Below are 17,133 nucleotides of genomic sequence, written 5' to 3'. Positions count from 1 at the left end.
GTATCATAGCATGCATAGCAGTAGTATATCATCACAGAACTCCAGGGCGAGTCTCCCAGCAACTCTCACAAGACTTTTGGCCGTCAGCTTTCCACTATTTGTGGATGAGGAGAACACTACATTCCCAGAGAGAAGATGAGGAATGAGAGTCCTTGAGCTTTGAGTTCTAACTTTGTCCCAAGCTAACTCTTGTGGAGCCATCAAACCTCTTGCAACTTATATATGATGGAGAAACTGTGTTATGCATGTGGTAGGGCTTTTTCTAGTCTCTGTGTTCTGCAATCTTGTAGATTTCACTACAAGAAGATCCTATTATATTAACTGCCTTGGAAACAGACATGCAAGTAATACCAGCCCGGCAAGATAAAAGTTCTATAAATTTGCTAAACTTAGCAAAATTCTCTGTGACTTCTGGTTTGAGTGAAAATATCTTGAGAGACAGGGCTGTTTTTCATTCACTTTCTTGGATCCTGGATCTACCTCAGTGTTAAGCACATATTCATTCAAAAACAAACAAACAAATAAACAAAACATTTGTAACCTTGATGCTGGGCCCCAAAGGCTCACACCTATAATCCTTTCTGATCAGGAGGCTAAGATCTGAGGATCATAGTTCAAAAAAAAACTAGGTTGGAAGTATGACTCAAATAGTAAAGCGCTAACCATGAGCAATTCATATAAACACATACACATGTACATATAAAAAGTCTGATTGAGGGGCTGGGAGTTGGGCTTGGTGGTAGAGTGCTTGCCTAGCATGCACAAAGACCCGGGTTCAATTCCTTGGTACCATATACATAGAAAAAGCCAAAAGTGGTGATGTGGCTTAAGTGGTAGGGCTCCAGCCTTGAGAAAGCCCAAAGACAGTGCTCAGGCCCTGAGTTCAGTCCCTAGGGCTGGCAAAAAAAAAAGTTTGATTGAACAATGTAGATAGGAGAAATATATATCATACAGTTAATATAGGCAACATGTTTTATGTTTTAAGATACTGGGGTTAAATCACCTTCAAAATATTCCTTTACTACTTTCCATGTATCTAGTGTGACACCTGTTTAAAAACTACAGATGAAATGTTCATTTGAAAGTGTTTGATACTGAATCGACTGCAGTGTTTTTCTTTATCTCCTTTAGTAGGACACCAAATTTCAACAGTGAGAAATCCTTTGATATTGTGGAAGAACAACAGAAGTAATCTTGCTTCACTTGGTCAACACACTTTCCTTTAAACAAATTCTCCCTGAGCAAATGTTTGAGTAAACACAGGGTCATCATTTTTGAGCTCAAAAGATCACTGAACTCAGCTCGATGAGGACATGAAAGTCGTGGACTCAAAAATACAATAGCCCCAAGTGAGGTCTGATTCAGATCACTGGTCAAAATGGAGTTGATGTTAAAATGATCCTGTCTTGCCTATTTGATTATTAACTGATAGATGACTTTATCTGCCTGTTGATGATAACTGGAGATGCCATCAATTACTCAGAGACTAATCTAAGACAGATCTACCTGAACAGACATAACCAGTGTCCCAATTGTCTGTATTAAGCTATAAGATGTTTACAGTGCTCTTGACAATATTCTTTTATCAAAGCATGTCACATTTAAAAAAAATATTTAGCCAGGCACTGGTGATTCATACCTGTAATCCTAGTGACTGGAGGGCTGAAATTTGAGGACTGTGGTTTAAAGCTGGTCCACAAAGGGAAACCAGAGACTCTGATTGCCAATTAGTTATCAAAATGCCACAAATAGCCAGGCCCAGTGGCTAATGCCTATAATCCTAGCTACTCAGGAGGCTGTGAGATCTGAGGATCAAGGTTCAAAGCCAGCCTGGGCACAAAAGGACCAGCTTTAAGCCACAGTCCTCAAATTTCAGCCCTGAATAGCTAGGATTATAGGACTCTTATCTCCAATTAACCTCTGGAAAATGGGAAGTAAGGCTTGGCTCAAGGGTAGGGTGGTAGCCTTGAGCTGAAGAGCTCAGGGACAAAACCCAGGCCCAGGGGTAGGATGGTAGCCTTGAGCTGAAGAGCTCAGGGACAATGCCACAAATATGGATCTGGGTCAAATAGTAGAACATGCCAGCTTTGGGCAAAAAGGCAGAGACAGATTTCAGGTCCTGAGTTTAAGCCCTAGGACACACACACACACACACACACACACACACACACACACACACACATAAAAACACACTTAATTTACCACCAAGGACAAAGATCAGATGAGGAGCATGTTCTGTAGTACTCTTTTGAGAAGGATGCCAGACCTTCTCTGAGGACAAAGTGTGGAGCTGGTTATGGAAGGAGAGCCTTTTGATGTAGTGCTTGGATCAACAATACTGCTGCTATGAACGACTGAAAAAGTGACAGTTGCAGTCTGGGAGTGTAGCTTAGTGGTAGAGTACTTGCCTAGCATGTATGAAGCCCTGGATTCGATTCCTCGGTACCACTTAAACAGAAAAGTCTGGAAGTGGCGCTGTGACTCAAGTGGTAGAGTGCTGCCCTTGAGCAAAAGAAGGTCAGGCCCTGAGTTCAAGTCCCAAGACTGACAAAAAAATAATGAGGGGCTGGGAGTTTGGTCTAGTGGTAGAGTGCTTGCCTATTGTGCACTAAGGCCCGGGTTCGATTCCTCAGTACCACACACATAGAAAAAAAAAGCTGGAAGTGGTGTTGTGGCTCAAGTGGTAGAGCTCTAGCCTTGAGAAAAGTCCAAGGACAGTGCTCAGGCTCCAAGTTCAAGCCCCACAAATGGAAAAAAAAATAGTGACAGGGAGGGGTGGGAGGAGGGGAATGGGGACAAAAACATGAGAAAGGGTATCAATGTTTGTGAAGTAATGCACTTTCTATCTGGCGAATATAATGTAACCCTTCTATTAATTACAATAAAAATTTTTTAAAGAAGGAAAAGAAAAAAAATAGTGACAGTTGCTTGCTACAGTGGGGTTTCCAGACTCTTAGGATTGAGTGGAGGGCAGGTTGGCATAACATACACCAGCCAGCAGGCCTGCTGAGTGGGTTGCATGATATTGTTTCCACTGGCAGAGCTTAAAAAAGAAGGAAGGAAGGAAGGAAGGAAGAAAACTAAACAATTGGCTCTTGTCCCAGCTGCTGAGACATGCAGGAGACTTCAGAGTCTTTCTCAGGAGTTTTGTATTCATGCCTGCTGGCAAGGAAAGGCAGATAAGGAGAATGTATGAACTTACAGAAGATTTTGTGCCAGTCCCAAGGCTTGAACACAGGACCTTGGCACTGTCCCTGAACATCTTTGCTCAAGACTAGCACTCTACTCACTTAAGCTACACTTCCACTTTTGTCTTTTTGGTGCTTCCTTGGAGATAAAGAATCTCACAGGCTTTCCTGTCCAAGCTGGCTTCAAACCTAGGTCCTCAGATGTCAGTCTCCTGAAAAGCTAGGATCACAAGTATGAGCCACCAGCTCATGGCTTAGTGACCTCCTCCTGTGGTTCCTACAATGCTGATATACTGACATTGCAGTTATGATATTTACAGTTTTGATACACAGTACATCCTCACTTTTGCTAATGCCTTGCCACTAGGATTTTTGCCTTTGTAAAAAAAAAAAAACAGTTTTTTTTTGCTTTTGTTTCCTTATTGGTTTTGTTGATTTATTTTTTATTTTTTTGCTCTAGGATGAATTTGCATGAGATCACTCCTGTCCTGTATGACTAGCCAGTGTGCTAAGTGGGCTTCATGCCTGGGCTGTGGAGTTTATACAGGTCAAATGTCACATGTAGGACTAAATCTTTGACTGATGCTACACTGTGAGCTGTCACAAACATAAGAAACTTCTCCCTAACCTTACTATGTGTATTCTCTGCGCTCACAGATAAGTTTTGGAGAGGTGAATAGAAATCTATCCCTTGTACAGAATCATGCTCCTTTCAGTCTTGGCAAAATGGGAATTCTCCCTAGTGGCTTGAGCAATAATAGGAGGTGTACTGGATCTGAAGTCCAAAGGTTTAGGTTTGAATCCTCCCTTTCCCATTTCCCAACTGCCTGATTTGGGACAGCCCACTGCTCTTTCTTACTCCCTGTTCCTGCTGGTGTGAAGTGAAAGTGTAACTGTATATGAGCTTATTTAAAGATGAAGCACCAAGGATACGTTAGGTACTGGGTAGTGACAGAGTTGTTGTTGTTTAATTTTCACTTTTTGTGTACTTTAAAGTGTACTTTCAGGACAAGTCATTTTGAAACTGTATGAAAAATAATTCATTTATGTGCTTCATTATTTCATCTGATTATCACCAAAAACATATTTCAGCTACATCTATAGTACCCTCAAAAGTCAAGAATTGTGCATGCACACGTGTGTGTGTGTGTGTGTGTGTGTGTGTGTGTGTGTGTGTGTGTAGCATGCCAGTCCTGGGGCTTGAACTCAGGATCTGGGCACTGAGTTGTTTGTTTGGTTTTTGTGTTTTGCTCTATCTTTTCAGCACTCTATCACTTGAGACACAGTTTTACTTCCAGCTTTTTGGTGGTTAATTGTGACAAGAAGTTCATGGACTTTTCTACCTGGTCTGGCTTTAAACCACAATCCTCAGATCTCAGCCTCCTGAGAAGCTAGGATTAAAGGCATGAGCCACTGGTGCCTAGTAAAAAATCAAGAATTTGGGTCCTGACCTTCTTCTCCCATCCCCCAACAGCTAAAGATGAGATTGCAGCTTGGCCCTGGACTGGGATAACTCAAACTGGTACCCAGCGTACAGAGTTCCATTGGTACAAAGAGGTCTGAGTAAGATGTGACAAAGGGGTAAAAAATCAGAGGGAGGGACCAGAAAGACTGCATCTTTCCTTTGGTCCTTTCGCATTTGATTCTAAAGGTTATGTCACCAAACCATCCATTCCACATCTAACTCCAAACAAGATATAGCAACAGATTTGATAGCTGAAATGCATGAACACAAGAAAAGAAGCAGGATTTCAGTAATTTCACACAGCGAGCATTACATGCATCTGATTGTGTATGATTCTGCTAGCGATGTGATTATGAGGGTCAGGTTCATAAATAAAGTAGAAAGTAGGCTTGGTTCACAGAAGATGAGGTAAGCCTGGACTTGAAGATAGGCGGAAGAAGGACAATTTAGGTGAGAAGATAAACATGAAAAGAGCTTGTGGGCAAAATGATCAGCGACATATTATAAAATATGGAAGAGGTGCTTCTAGGTAAAATGAAAAAAAAATTTTTTTGGTCGGTCGTGGGGCTTGCACTCTGGGAGCTGTCCATGAGCTCTTCAGGTCATGGCTACCGCCCTACCCCTGTAACCACAGCACCACTTCCAGTTTTCTAGAGGTTAATTGGAGATAAGAGTCTCAAAAACATGAGAAGGGATATCAATGAGTGAGAAGTAATGCACCTACTACCTACTATAGTTCACATGTAACTGTAACCCCTCTATACATTATATCCCAATAATTTTTTAAAAAAAAGAGTCTCATGGACTTTAGTGCCTGGGCTGGCTTTGAACCATGATCCTCAGATCTCAGCCTCCTGAGCAGCTAGGATTACAGGCGTGGGCCGCCACACCCAGCTGAAATGAAATTTTAATGAATTGTGTGTGTGATACATTTTGGGACAGTGATGGAGAAGTTGTATTTATTGGCTCCTTTAGTCTATTTTCTGTGCTACAACAAAATACCTGAGACAGAACAACATATGAAGAAAACAGATTTGTTTAGCTCACCATTCCAGGGGTTGAAGTCCAACAATGCGGTGTGAACATTGGTACATACACATATATACATACACACATACATATATAGTATGTATATAGCATGTATATAGTATCTATAGTGTATATAGTATACACATATACATGTGCATATATGAATAGATGTACACATATGCATACGTATCACACCCATACACATGTCCATTCATCTATACATAAATAAAGGAATCTCTTTCCGCAATGTGACCTTACACAATTTTGGGAGTGAGCTAATCGAGAGTCTACAGTCCCCACACAAAGGAGAATCTATGGGTCTAAGCCCACACCTGCCCAAACCTAAGTCATAATTCTAGCTGCTTCTGACCTTGATGGCTATGGGAGTCCTACAGAAGCACTCTGGGACCCTTCATTATGAGTGAAATCTCCACAGATCTGGAATAGGAATTGGAAAAGGTGAAGGAGGACCAGGTGGAGCAATTGAAAGTCCAGAAACAGCCTCATACCAAGAAGGTGAGCCAGCAGACAGGCGCTGATATGTGATTGCTAAGCATCTACTACTTCCGTTCCTCCCTCTGTATCTCACATAAGAATCTCTCCTGTGACCCAGAAATATAGTAAAAACTTCTAAAAAATTTTACAAAGGGGGCCTGGGAGTTTGGCCTAGTGGTTAAAGTGCTTGCCTGGCATGCGCAAAGACCCGGGTTCGATTCCTTGGTACCACATACATACAAAAAAGCTGGAAGTGGTGCTGAGGCTCAAGTGGTAGAGCTCTAGCCTTGAGAAAGTCCAAGGACAGTGCTCAGGCCCTGAGCTCAAGCCCAAGACAGGCAAAAAAAAAATTTACAAAGGATTTTGGAAAAATGTGTTCATTAAGTCAAGTTGACATGTTACTGAGCCACCACAAAGAAAGTGTGTGTGTATGTGTATGCGTGTGTGTGTGTGTGTGTGTGTGTGTGTGTGTGTGTGTGTGTGTGTGTATGTGTATGTGTGTTTGTCAGTTCTGGGGTTTGAACTGGGCACTATTCCTGAGCTTTTTCACTCAAGGCTACTGCTCTACCATTTGAGCCACAATTCTACTTCTGGATTTGCTGGTTAATTGGAGATAAAGAGTCTCATGGACTTTCCTGCTTCAAACCGCAATTGTCAGACTTCAGGCTCCTGAGTAACTAGGATTACAGATGTGAGCCACTGGCATCCAGTGTAATTTTGAAATGTTAAATTATGTCTAGAAAAACATTGGTGCCTAAAATTCATCTCAACAACTCTAACAATGGCTTTACTAGCCAGAGAGTTCAGCTCATATTGAGACTTATTTGGAGATTCCTTAGAAGGAATAGATAATTCTTTTATATTTAAGCCATTCCCTGGTTACAGACCTGCGGAAATGATAGAGTTCTGTTAATGGCTGTCACTAGTCTGACATCTAAGATTATCATGTAAGCCATAATTCACATCCTATGCTATTTTAAAACTCTAGGGTAACCAAATCATTAGGGTGTTCCAATGTTGTAATTCACAAATATCCCATTCAGACTGGCTTTAAAAAAATGTAATTTAGGGGCTGGGAGTTTGGCCTAGTGAGGAGTGAGGCAGCAGTCTCTAGATAGCCCAACAGGCAGAGGCTACCATAGGAGAGCCATACAGGGCACCAGCATTGCAGGACAGCTGATTCACCATCAAACAGGATGCTCCCTGACAGTGACATGACCTTGGGGACTAGCACTGGCTGAGTATATAAGACAGAGGCAGATTCATGACCTTCCTATCGGGCAGGACGGGAACCCTGTGACTGCCATAAGTATGGGGGTAGAGGAAGAGGTGGCCATCCACTGGGTAAAAACTGTAAATGGTCACCACCTCTTCACAGGATGTGGGCATGGGCAGCTCAGAGGCAGGAAGTCTGCAGTACTGTTTTAATGGAGGATTAAAGATGGCACACATATTTATACTAGGGACTATTACATAGCCATTAAAAATGAATTGTGGGGCCAGGAGTTTGGCCTAGTGATACAGTGCTTGCCTAGCATGCATGATATCCCAGGTTCAATTCCTCAGTACCACATACACAGAAAAGGCTGGAAGTGGGGCTGTGGCTCAAGTGGTAGAGCTCTAGCCTTGAGAAAGTCCAAGGACAGTGCTCAGGCCCTGAGTTCAAGGCCCAGGACTGGCAAAAAAATTTAATTGTAAGCCGGGTACGGTGGCTCATGTCTGTAATCCTAGCTACTCAGGAGGCTGAGATCTGAGGATCAAGGTTCAAAGCCAGCCCTGGCACAAAAGGACCTGAGATTCTTATGTCCAATTAACCTTTAGAAAATGGGAAGTGGGTCTTGGCTCAAGGGTAGAGTGGTAGCCTTGAGCTGAAGAGCTCAGGGACAACACCCAGGTCCAGGGGTAGAGAGGTAGCTTTGAGCTGTAGAGCTCAAGGACAGAGCCAGGTCAAGTTCAAACCCCATGACCCACACACAAAAAAATTAATTATACTCAGGAGGCTGAGATCTGAAGATTATGACTCAAAGCCAGCCCAGTCCCAGAGACTCTTATCTCCAATAAACCACCAGAAAACCCAAATTGGAGCTGTGGCTCAGAGTGGTAGAGCACTAGCCTACCATGGTGAAAAAATCCCAGAGACAGTGCCCAGGCCCTCAGTTCAAGCCCTAAGACTGAAAAAAAAAACAAAAACGAATCATATATATATATATATATATATATATATATTAGCACAGAAAAGTGAATAGGATATTTTAAAGGAGAAAATCTCTATTTCATCTAATACATGTAAGCAGAAAGAGGGAAGAAATTTTTATGTAAATCTGAAATAATCCAAAAGGATAGATTATAGCCTGTTATTTGTAATCTCAGAGTTTGAGGACTATGAGAGAGTTTAATATACATTTTAAATATTTCTGAATTATTTGTATTCATTTAAAAATGATTATTAAACTCAGGGGGAAAGACTATCATTTCCCCAAATGGAAATGAAAGAAAAGTAGAAGAGCCCAATGTTGGTGGCTCATGCCTGCAATCCTAGCTACTCAGGAGACAGAGACCTGAGAATCAAGGTTCAAAGCCAGTAAGGGCAGACAAATATAAGAGACTCCTATTTCCAATTAACCACCAAATGGCCAGAAGTGGAGCTGTGGCTCAAGTGGTAGAATACTAGCCTTGAGCTAAGAAAGCTCAGGGATAACATCAAGGTCATGAATTTAATCTATACTCCTCTGCTCATCCCATCCCCACCCCTGAAAGAAAAAAACAAGCAAAAGAGCTAGATTTTTTTTCTTGTTCTAGAGGACCTTGAGCTTTAGGCCCTGAGGTAGGTACCAATGTGGAAAACAGACTGGGAATGTGAGAAGTTTGCTGATTGACCAAGGTCTTGGGGGCCTGGAACAAAGCTTTAGACTAAAGACTGGGTTTAGAAAGATGGGGAAACAGAAAGGGATAACAGGCATAAAAATGGGGCCATTGTCTGAGGAGGAGAAGCCTAAAAAGAATTATAGCCATTGGAGCCCTGTTTCCCTAATGAACTGGGAGAAAAAAATGACCAAGCGTGAGGGGATAGAACACAGAAGGAATGTGTGGTTGCTGTATGGCGTGAAGAGTGGGATCTGTGAGATTCCTGGACTTTCTCCCAGATCTCCAGAACCTGTCTCTGAGGGTGTGGTGATTCTAAAGCATGATAAAAATCTGGAACCTTTACCATAAAAAGTTCCCTAGGGATATATGGGGCCTGTGCTGAGCTGGTGACACAATGTTTCTACTAAGGACAATGAGTATATATGAATTTCCATAGTATTGTCCAGCAGGTCAAGAAGAGAACTCAGGAAGAATAGCTGGTTGAACACACAGAAAATAGACTTTCGGCATCATCATGGAAATAGGAGGAAGTGGTCTGGTCAGGTGGATGTGGGGACCTGAGATGCATGTAAGGACATGGTTATTTAACCTGACTAACCACAAAGTAACAGCTCTGTTAGCAGTGAAGGAAATGAGGCTGGAATTTATGGGAAAGAGGTAAAGCAGATTCCAGAAAGTCTGACTGAGTAGAACAGAAAAACTGAACGTGTGTGTGTGTGTGTGTGTGTGTGTGCGCGCGCGCGCGCGCGCCTGTCCCCAAGCCTGAACTCAGGGCCTGGGTGCTGTCCCTGAGCTTTTATGCTAAAGGCTAGCACTCTACCAGTCAAGTCACAGTGCTACTTATGTGAGGTATTCATTTGGAACTCATTGTTGCTTAAACTATTAAGTCCTGAACAGCTGATATATACTTATTTTCAAATCTTCCATGATTAATACCATTTCTGCTACATGACTAGTCTTGAATGAAAGCTTTTACTGTAGCTCCAGCTACTAATTAGAATGGAAAGGGAGGGTGTGTCTGGGTGGGTGGAGCAAGGCCAGATAGATAGTCATTGCTTATTCTCTTAAGGTGCTTTGGAATGCTTGTGTGTATGCTGGGCCTGGGGCTGGAACTTGGAGAGACTGGGCACAGCCTCAAGGTGTTTTTGTTTTGTTTTGCTCAAGGCTAGTTCTCTATTATTTGAGCCACAGTTCCACTTCTGGCTTTTTTTTTTTTTTTTTTTTTTTTTGGTGATGGTGGTTCACTGGAGATAAGATTCTCTCCGACTTTCCTGCCTGAGCTGGCTTTGAACCTTGATCTTCAGATCTGAGTCTGAGAACCTGGGATTATAGGTCTGAGCCTCCAGCATACCTGGGGAATGCTTTGTTTTGTGATGGCTGAAGGGTAGCTGGTGACTTGTTGTTTATGGAAATGAAGTGGAAAGTAAAATAATGGACTGAAGGTAAAAAAAAAAATACATTCTACTTCCCCTCCCAAAGCATGAAATAAATGTTCAGTAGCTCAAGCTCACTTTAGACTCTATAGACAGAGCCTAATCTGTCCTCATGCTTTCAACTGTCATCTCTAGATGGCATGAGCAATTTCACTGTACTTAGATCCATTTCCCTGAGTACTTTACTGGAGACTCAACTTCGTGCAAGAACAATTTAATGATCCTCCATTGTAATCCTGGTCCTGCTCCAGAGGTTTCTTTCCCCGGGCTCAGTGCCACTTTCCTTGAGTCCCTTCTCCGCATCTTCCACATCTAATCCACCAACTTTAGGATACAGAGAATTTTTGAATCCTTGCACAGTTCTGCTGTTCTACAATTCTATGCTACTCTGACAGACCCATCTGTGCCCATCTCAGATTCCCTCCAATACCCTGTCCCCATCACAGATAAGATGGATGATCTTTTCAAAACTCAAAGATCTGGTGTTGTCATATTCCAGTCGAATCTATTCAATGATTTAAGATGCTCAGGTCTAAAGTCAATGTAGGAAGCTCTGTATGGTCTGATCCCTCCTCTCCCGCCTACAGCTCTGAGCTAGTTCTGCACAGAGCATGAGAGTGGGTGGCTGTCCCCACCCTGCCCCTCAAAACCTTTGTACATATACTTCCTTCCCCATTTCTTGCCTGTTCAACCTCCTACCTATCCAGTCTGAGCTGATGTCAGTTCTGACAAGATTTCCTTGAATACACCTTCAGAGATCTCTCTGCCAAGGTAAAATACCTTCTTGTATTTACTCACAGAAATATGGCACCTTCTCTACAAAACGAATCTCATTCATGTCTGCCTCTCTATACATACATGATTAGGTTTCTTACATTTCTCTCTCTTCTCCCTTTCATTCTCATCTTTCTCTCTCTCTCTCCCTCCCTCTTCTCTTTCCTCTCCATCTCTCTCCTCTCCCTTCCTCTTCTCTTTCCTCTCCATCTCTCTCCTCTCCCTTTCTCTTTCCCCTAGACTCTGAGAAGAATGAGAATCCTGTGTGCTTTTGCTAAGTGGCAGTGCTTGGCACATAAGGATTATGCCATAAATATTTGTCAGATGAGTGAACAATAGAACTAAGAACAACCCTTGTCTATTGCTAGCAGGGTTGCAGTAATGAAGTCCTGTTTCTCTGGTCTGTCCACTGGGATTTGGGGAGCTGTGTGGTTAGAGGAAACTCTTCAAAGACAACAGTGGCCATGCCATGATCATCTATGCAGGAGTTAAGGCCAAAGTGCTGGGGTGTCTCCTGATTCTCTAGCAATATAGATTCCAGACAGCCTAGTAATGGTTTTGAGATCTAAGTTCTACATTTCACCTACAGATTAGATGGTGTCTCCTGCCATTGGGATCTTCTCAGCAATTTTCTCCTAATCTTCCTCTCCCTCCTTGCTGCCTACCTCCTCTGCTGGAAATGACTGAGGGCCTCTTGCAAAGGTAGGAGAGAGCCTGGCATGGCCTGAGTTTCTGTGGGAGGGTTGGAAGGGAATGAATGCTTGGTGTGGGTATTCATTTCATGGGACTGCCTTGGTATTCAGAAACTACTACTGGGTTGTATTTCTTCACACATACCAGCTTTGCAAAACAAGGCCTGAGTATTTGGCTGGAAGAAGCTAGTCCCAAAGACACCCTTTGCCTTTAAGGACATTAGGTGCTAGTGGATCATGCCTGTCAGCTACACAGAAGGCTGAGATGTGAGGATCACAGTTCAAAGTCAACCACAGCAGGAAAACCTATGAGACTCTTATCTATAATGAACCACCAAAAAGACCCAAGTAAGCTGTAATTGAAAGGGTAGAGCACCAGTCTTGAGGAAAAATAAAAAGCTCAGGGATAGCGTCAAGCCCTGTGTTCAAAGCCCAGAACCAGCACTTCCACCTCTGCCCCATAAAAAAAAAAAGACAGGGATTAATTCTGGTAGAACAATCAACTTATATATTTTTTTCTATTTGGGATTAAAAAAAAACAACAATAAACAAACCAAAACTCTTCTTTTGTAAATAATCTTTACACTGGAGATACTCGTATCTGATTTGAAAATTCCAAATTACACCCTGACTACCCACTTCTGAACAGGACCAAAACAAAAAGAAAAAAGCAGAAGCCTTTCAATTGTGTAACATGTAAATCTCTTCTGGACCAGGGCCCATCGCTGTGGTTTGGCAACACAACCTGCACAACATCTCTTTTCTCATCTCCTGGAAACAGAAAAAACCCGGCAAAGAAAAAATACCTAGAGAATAAAGGTAATGATTAATCTATTGGACACACACACACACACACACACACACACACACGCACACACGCACACACGCACACGCACGTACACATGCACACACATGGGCACACACAAAGATTGTTTTAAGGATTTCAGGTTGTAACTCTCTAATTGAAACAAAGCAGAACAAGAAGAGATGAAGGTGTCACCAGAAGAAGATTAAATCACAACTCTGAGAAGGCATCTGAATAATCAGAGAAACCTCAACCGACACCTCCAGGAATCTGATAGGAGTTTGCTTAAATTGTCTGTCTCCCTTTCCATGTGCTAGTGAAGGTGAAGAGCATTCGCAGCAGGGACCAGTGCGGAGTGTGTCGCTCAGAGAAGCCCTAAGATGCAGCCTGATAAGGAACAGAAGAGGAAGAGCTGGACGCAGAGACTGGCCTTGAAGAGCAGCCTGGCTAAGGAGACACTCTCCGAGTTCCTGGGCACATTTATAATGATCGTGAGTATTCCCTGCTTTCCTGAGTTCTGACACAGTGGTGTCTTCCCAGCCACTTGCCACACTGCTGGGAGAAGAGTTCTGGTTTGGTTTCTTTATAAATTATCCAAGAAGCCATCCATAACTTCTAGGATTTTCGGATAGTTGGCACCCATACATTAAGTTTTCCTTTACTTGTGGCTGTCCCTCTTCCTTCCCCAGCCCCATAATGGTAGATGGATATAAAAGAAGCAAGCCAGTACTGTCTTCACTTTGGGACTGACTCAGAATCTAAAATGGCTTTGGGATGGAAAGTGAGTTAGACATTTTGCTTGTTAAGTAATTGATCTGTACCCTGTTTGCTTTCCACAAGCATTGAGGTGACTTGGGGTCATTTAGACTAAGGACTGATGGCCAATATAATTGAATCCCCTCATTACCAGAGGGCATAACAGAAACTGTGCCACCAAATCATGAAACTTTTAATAAATTAGAAACTGTGCCAGGTAGAGTTGGTATAGCCCAGCTTTGGTTTTGTGTCATTTCACCTTTTCTTCAACTCAGCTCAAATCTCTGAAGGTTTTTAAACAGGCAATTTTAACTTTCTACAGAGCTGAGTACTGGTAATAGCTATTCAGAATACTGAGATCTGAGGACTATGGTTGGTGATCAGGTTTAGCAGAATTGTCCATGAGACTCTTATCTCAAATTAACCACCAAAAAGTTGGAAGTGGAGCTGTGGCTCTAATGGTAGAGGGCCAGCCTTGAGAGGAAAAGCTAAGGGACCACTCCCAGACCCTGGGCTGAAGCCCCAGTACTAGCACAAGACCAAACCCAAAACTTTCTAGCTAGGAGGGGCCAATTCTAAGATCTTTTTGAAGATTCACCAGAGATTTGCTTTGCTCGGCGATCGGAAAGTTTGTGTAAATAGGGTAGCTTTCACCCCTTCTGAATGTTCTAGCATTCTGAGTCCTGAATTTTGGAGTTTGACCATTTGTGACAGAAAATTGCTGTCTTGTCAATTACTGGCTTTAACTTCTTTTTAAAAAGCAATGCTTTCCTACTCCAGCTACAAGTGTCTTTAAGATTATTGAGGATGGCCATAAAATTTTTTTTTATTTTGGAGATTTTTTATTGCAATTAATAAAATTACAGATATATTTGCCAGATAGAAGGTGCATTACTCCTCATGTTTTTGTCCCCATTTCCCTCCCCCTACCTTGATCATGTTTCCCCCTTCCCTATCCTATTTCACATGAACATATATACAAGGTAACAAGGTAAAAAAGGTAAGATACTGTAACAATATGAGAATAACCAAGGGATAACAAAAGAGATGAGAACTAACATAGTACATTAAGAACAACAATCACATTATATGGCTCTTGTTTCCATATCCTGGAAATCCTTTCATTTAGCCTCATCCTATGTGGCCTTATGTATCTAGGTTTTGCCCTGTTGTAAATCTCTGCTAGGAGAGGCCAGCCATAAAATTTTATACCTTGAAAACTTTCTTGCTTTAATTTATAAGAATAAACCTAGAATTTGCCAGCTAAGTTGAAAATTGACCTAGAGTAACATAGAGGCTTATACATTTTTGGATCCCTGAGAGACTCTTTTTCCTTCACTTGCTAAAGTATCTCTTTTGGGGGTAGTGGTGGCAGAGGGTAGGGAGAGAGGGGAACTACAGGTCATGGTGTTTATTCCTCCCCTTCCCCTGCAGGAATACTAAAGCTTCTCTGACCACAGACACTCTCAGAATTCATGTAGAGGGAGTTAGGAAAGAGAAAATAAAAGCCAATGGGTCCTTCTGATTGTGGGCTTACTAGAAAGTCACCCCCAGTGGGACAGAGATTCTTGTTATAAGATACTTGATGATCGGCCCCTAGTTGTCACTCTGGACTTAATTTGAGCCCTCTGATGACTTGTAAAGAAATGAAGCAATTTTTAGTGTTCTTCAGAAAGTGAAAGAGGAAGAAGTAGATTAAACATCCTTTTTTTTTTTTTTTTTTTTTTTTTTTTTTGTGCGCCAGTCTGAGGGGTTGAACTCAGGGCCTGGGCACTGTTCTTGAGCAAAAGTGCTCAAGGCTAGCACTCTGCCAATTTAGCCACAGCACCACTTTTGGCTCTTTCTGTGTATGTGGTACTGAGGAATTAAACCTGGGGCTTTGTGCTTGCTAGGCAAGTACTCTACCACCTAGTCTATGCTCCCAGCCCCTAAACATCCTTTTGCAACTGGAAAAGTTAAAGCCTTATTTTCTTTTTCCTTTATTTTATTTTATTTTATTTTTTGCCAGTCCTGAGGTTTGAACTAAGGGCCTAAGCACTGTCCTTAGGCTTTCTCAAGGCTAGAGCTCTACCACTTGAGCCACAGCACCACTTCCAGCTTTTTCTATGTATGTGATACCGAGGATTCGAATCCTGATCTTATGCATGCTAAGCAAGCACTCAACCACTAGGACAAACTCACAGCCCCAAAGCCTAATTTCTTAACAAGAATCTGTTTCATGATCCCATTTTTTTTTTTTTTGGCCACTCATGAGACTTGAACTGTAGGTCTGGGCACCATCCCTGAGCTCTTCAGCTCAAGGCTACCACCCTACCCCTTGAACCACAGAGCCAGTTTTCTGGTGATTAATTGGAGATAAAGTCACATAGACTTTTTAGTGCCCTGGCTTTGAGCCTCGATCCTTAGATCTCAGCCTCCCAAGTAGCTTCACTATCCCATTCATTTTAACACTGAAGATTGCTTTCAGCCAATTATTGTTCTGTTTACGCTACTAGAGGTAGCTCTCCCTCAGTTTACCATAAGACATGATGTGTGTGTTGTTGTTTAATTACCTGCTCTATTCTTACCTCTCCATTCCTAAGATCAGTCTTAGAAAATCAAATTTTTCTTTCTTGTTTTTGTGGGTCTTGAGGCTTGAACTCGGCCTGGGTGCTGTCCCTGAGCGCCTCAGCTCAAGGCTACCATACTACCCCTGGGCCTGGGCACTGTCCCTGAGCTCTTCAGCTCAAGGCTACCGCTCTACCCTACCCTTGAGCCAAGCCTCGCTTTCCGCTTTCAGTTTTCTAGAGGTTAATTAGAGATAAGAGTCTCAGATCCTTTTGTGCCCAGGCTGGCTTTGAACCTTGATCCTCAGATCTCATAGCCTCCTGAGTAGTTAGGATTACAAGCATGAGCCATCATGCCTCTCAGAATTTTATAGTCAAATTCTTTTCAATTCATTTCTAACCCCTTTGCCAACTTTATTTTATAGGACAGAGCCGTTTACTTGTCAACTTTCTATGTTAAGAGTTATTGTTGGGCCAGGAGTCTCATGGTCTTTAGTGCCTGGGTGGCTTGAGAACCACATCCTCAGAGCTGAGTAGCTAGGATTACAGGCGTGAACCACCACGCCCAGCCTCAAATTTTTCTTTATCTCCAAGCTGGTCCTAAACTAGCAGATAAACAGTCAGAAGACCCACATTTTAGAAAGGTCCTCCCATACCCTGGAGGAAGGAATGCTTCCTGGAAAGATCTAGAAGAAGCTGAGCAGATAGGCCTCATAGGCTTTTCTCCACCGTGTGTGTGTGTGGGAGATTTTACCTGGCTTGGGTTGTCTTTAGTCCTCTGTCAAGATATTACACCATGGTGGGGAGTAGGTGGTGGAAAAAGCTGCTCACCTCATGGAAGCCAGGAAGCAAAAAGGGGAGCTAGTGTTCCTTCGGGGGCACACTCCCAGTGACCTCACCTCCTCCTTACAAGTTCTTCCACCATCAGCACCACAGGCTTCAAACTAATAAACCGTTATATAAACACAGAGGCCTTGATGGGGCATGCAAGAGTCAGAAGCACTGTCTTTTACCAGAATCTTCCAAGGGCACTGCTGATGGTAGAGGCTTATCTACAGGCCAAACTCAAGGTCTTAATCATCCTA

The 17,133-nt window shown here is 42.5% G+C and overlaps 2 protein-coding genes across 2 annotated transcripts in view; one reads left to right on the top strand and one right to left on the bottom strand.

Moving 5' to 3' along the window:
• Positions 1-17,133, bottom strand: part of Aldh1a2 (aldehyde dehydrogenase 1 family member A2) — a 160,277-nt gene that overhangs the window by 69,144 nt on the left and 74,000 nt on the right. The gene's annotated exons all lie outside the window — the stretch shown is intronic.
• Aqp9 (aquaporin 9) overlaps positions 12,855-17,133 on the top strand; it is a 29,598-nt gene continuing 25,319 nt past the window's right edge. Inside the window, exon 1 of the mRNA XM_090358321.1 lies at positions 12,855-13,237. Coding sequence (XP_090214447.1) covers positions 13,127-13,237 — 111 coding nt within the window. The 5' untranslated portion in view covers positions 12,855-13,126. The remainder of the gene's footprint in view (positions 13,238-17,133) is intronic.

Source organism: Megascapheus bottae, chromosome 25 (assembly GCF_031878675.1).
Source record: "Megascapheus bottae isolate mThoBot1 chromosome 25, mThoBot2.hap1, whole genome shotgun sequence".
NCBI classification, from domain to species: domain Eukaryota; kingdom Metazoa; phylum Chordata; class Mammalia; order Rodentia; family Geomyidae; genus Megascapheus; species Megascapheus bottae.
This window is presented reverse-complemented; position numbering and strand designations above follow the sequence as displayed.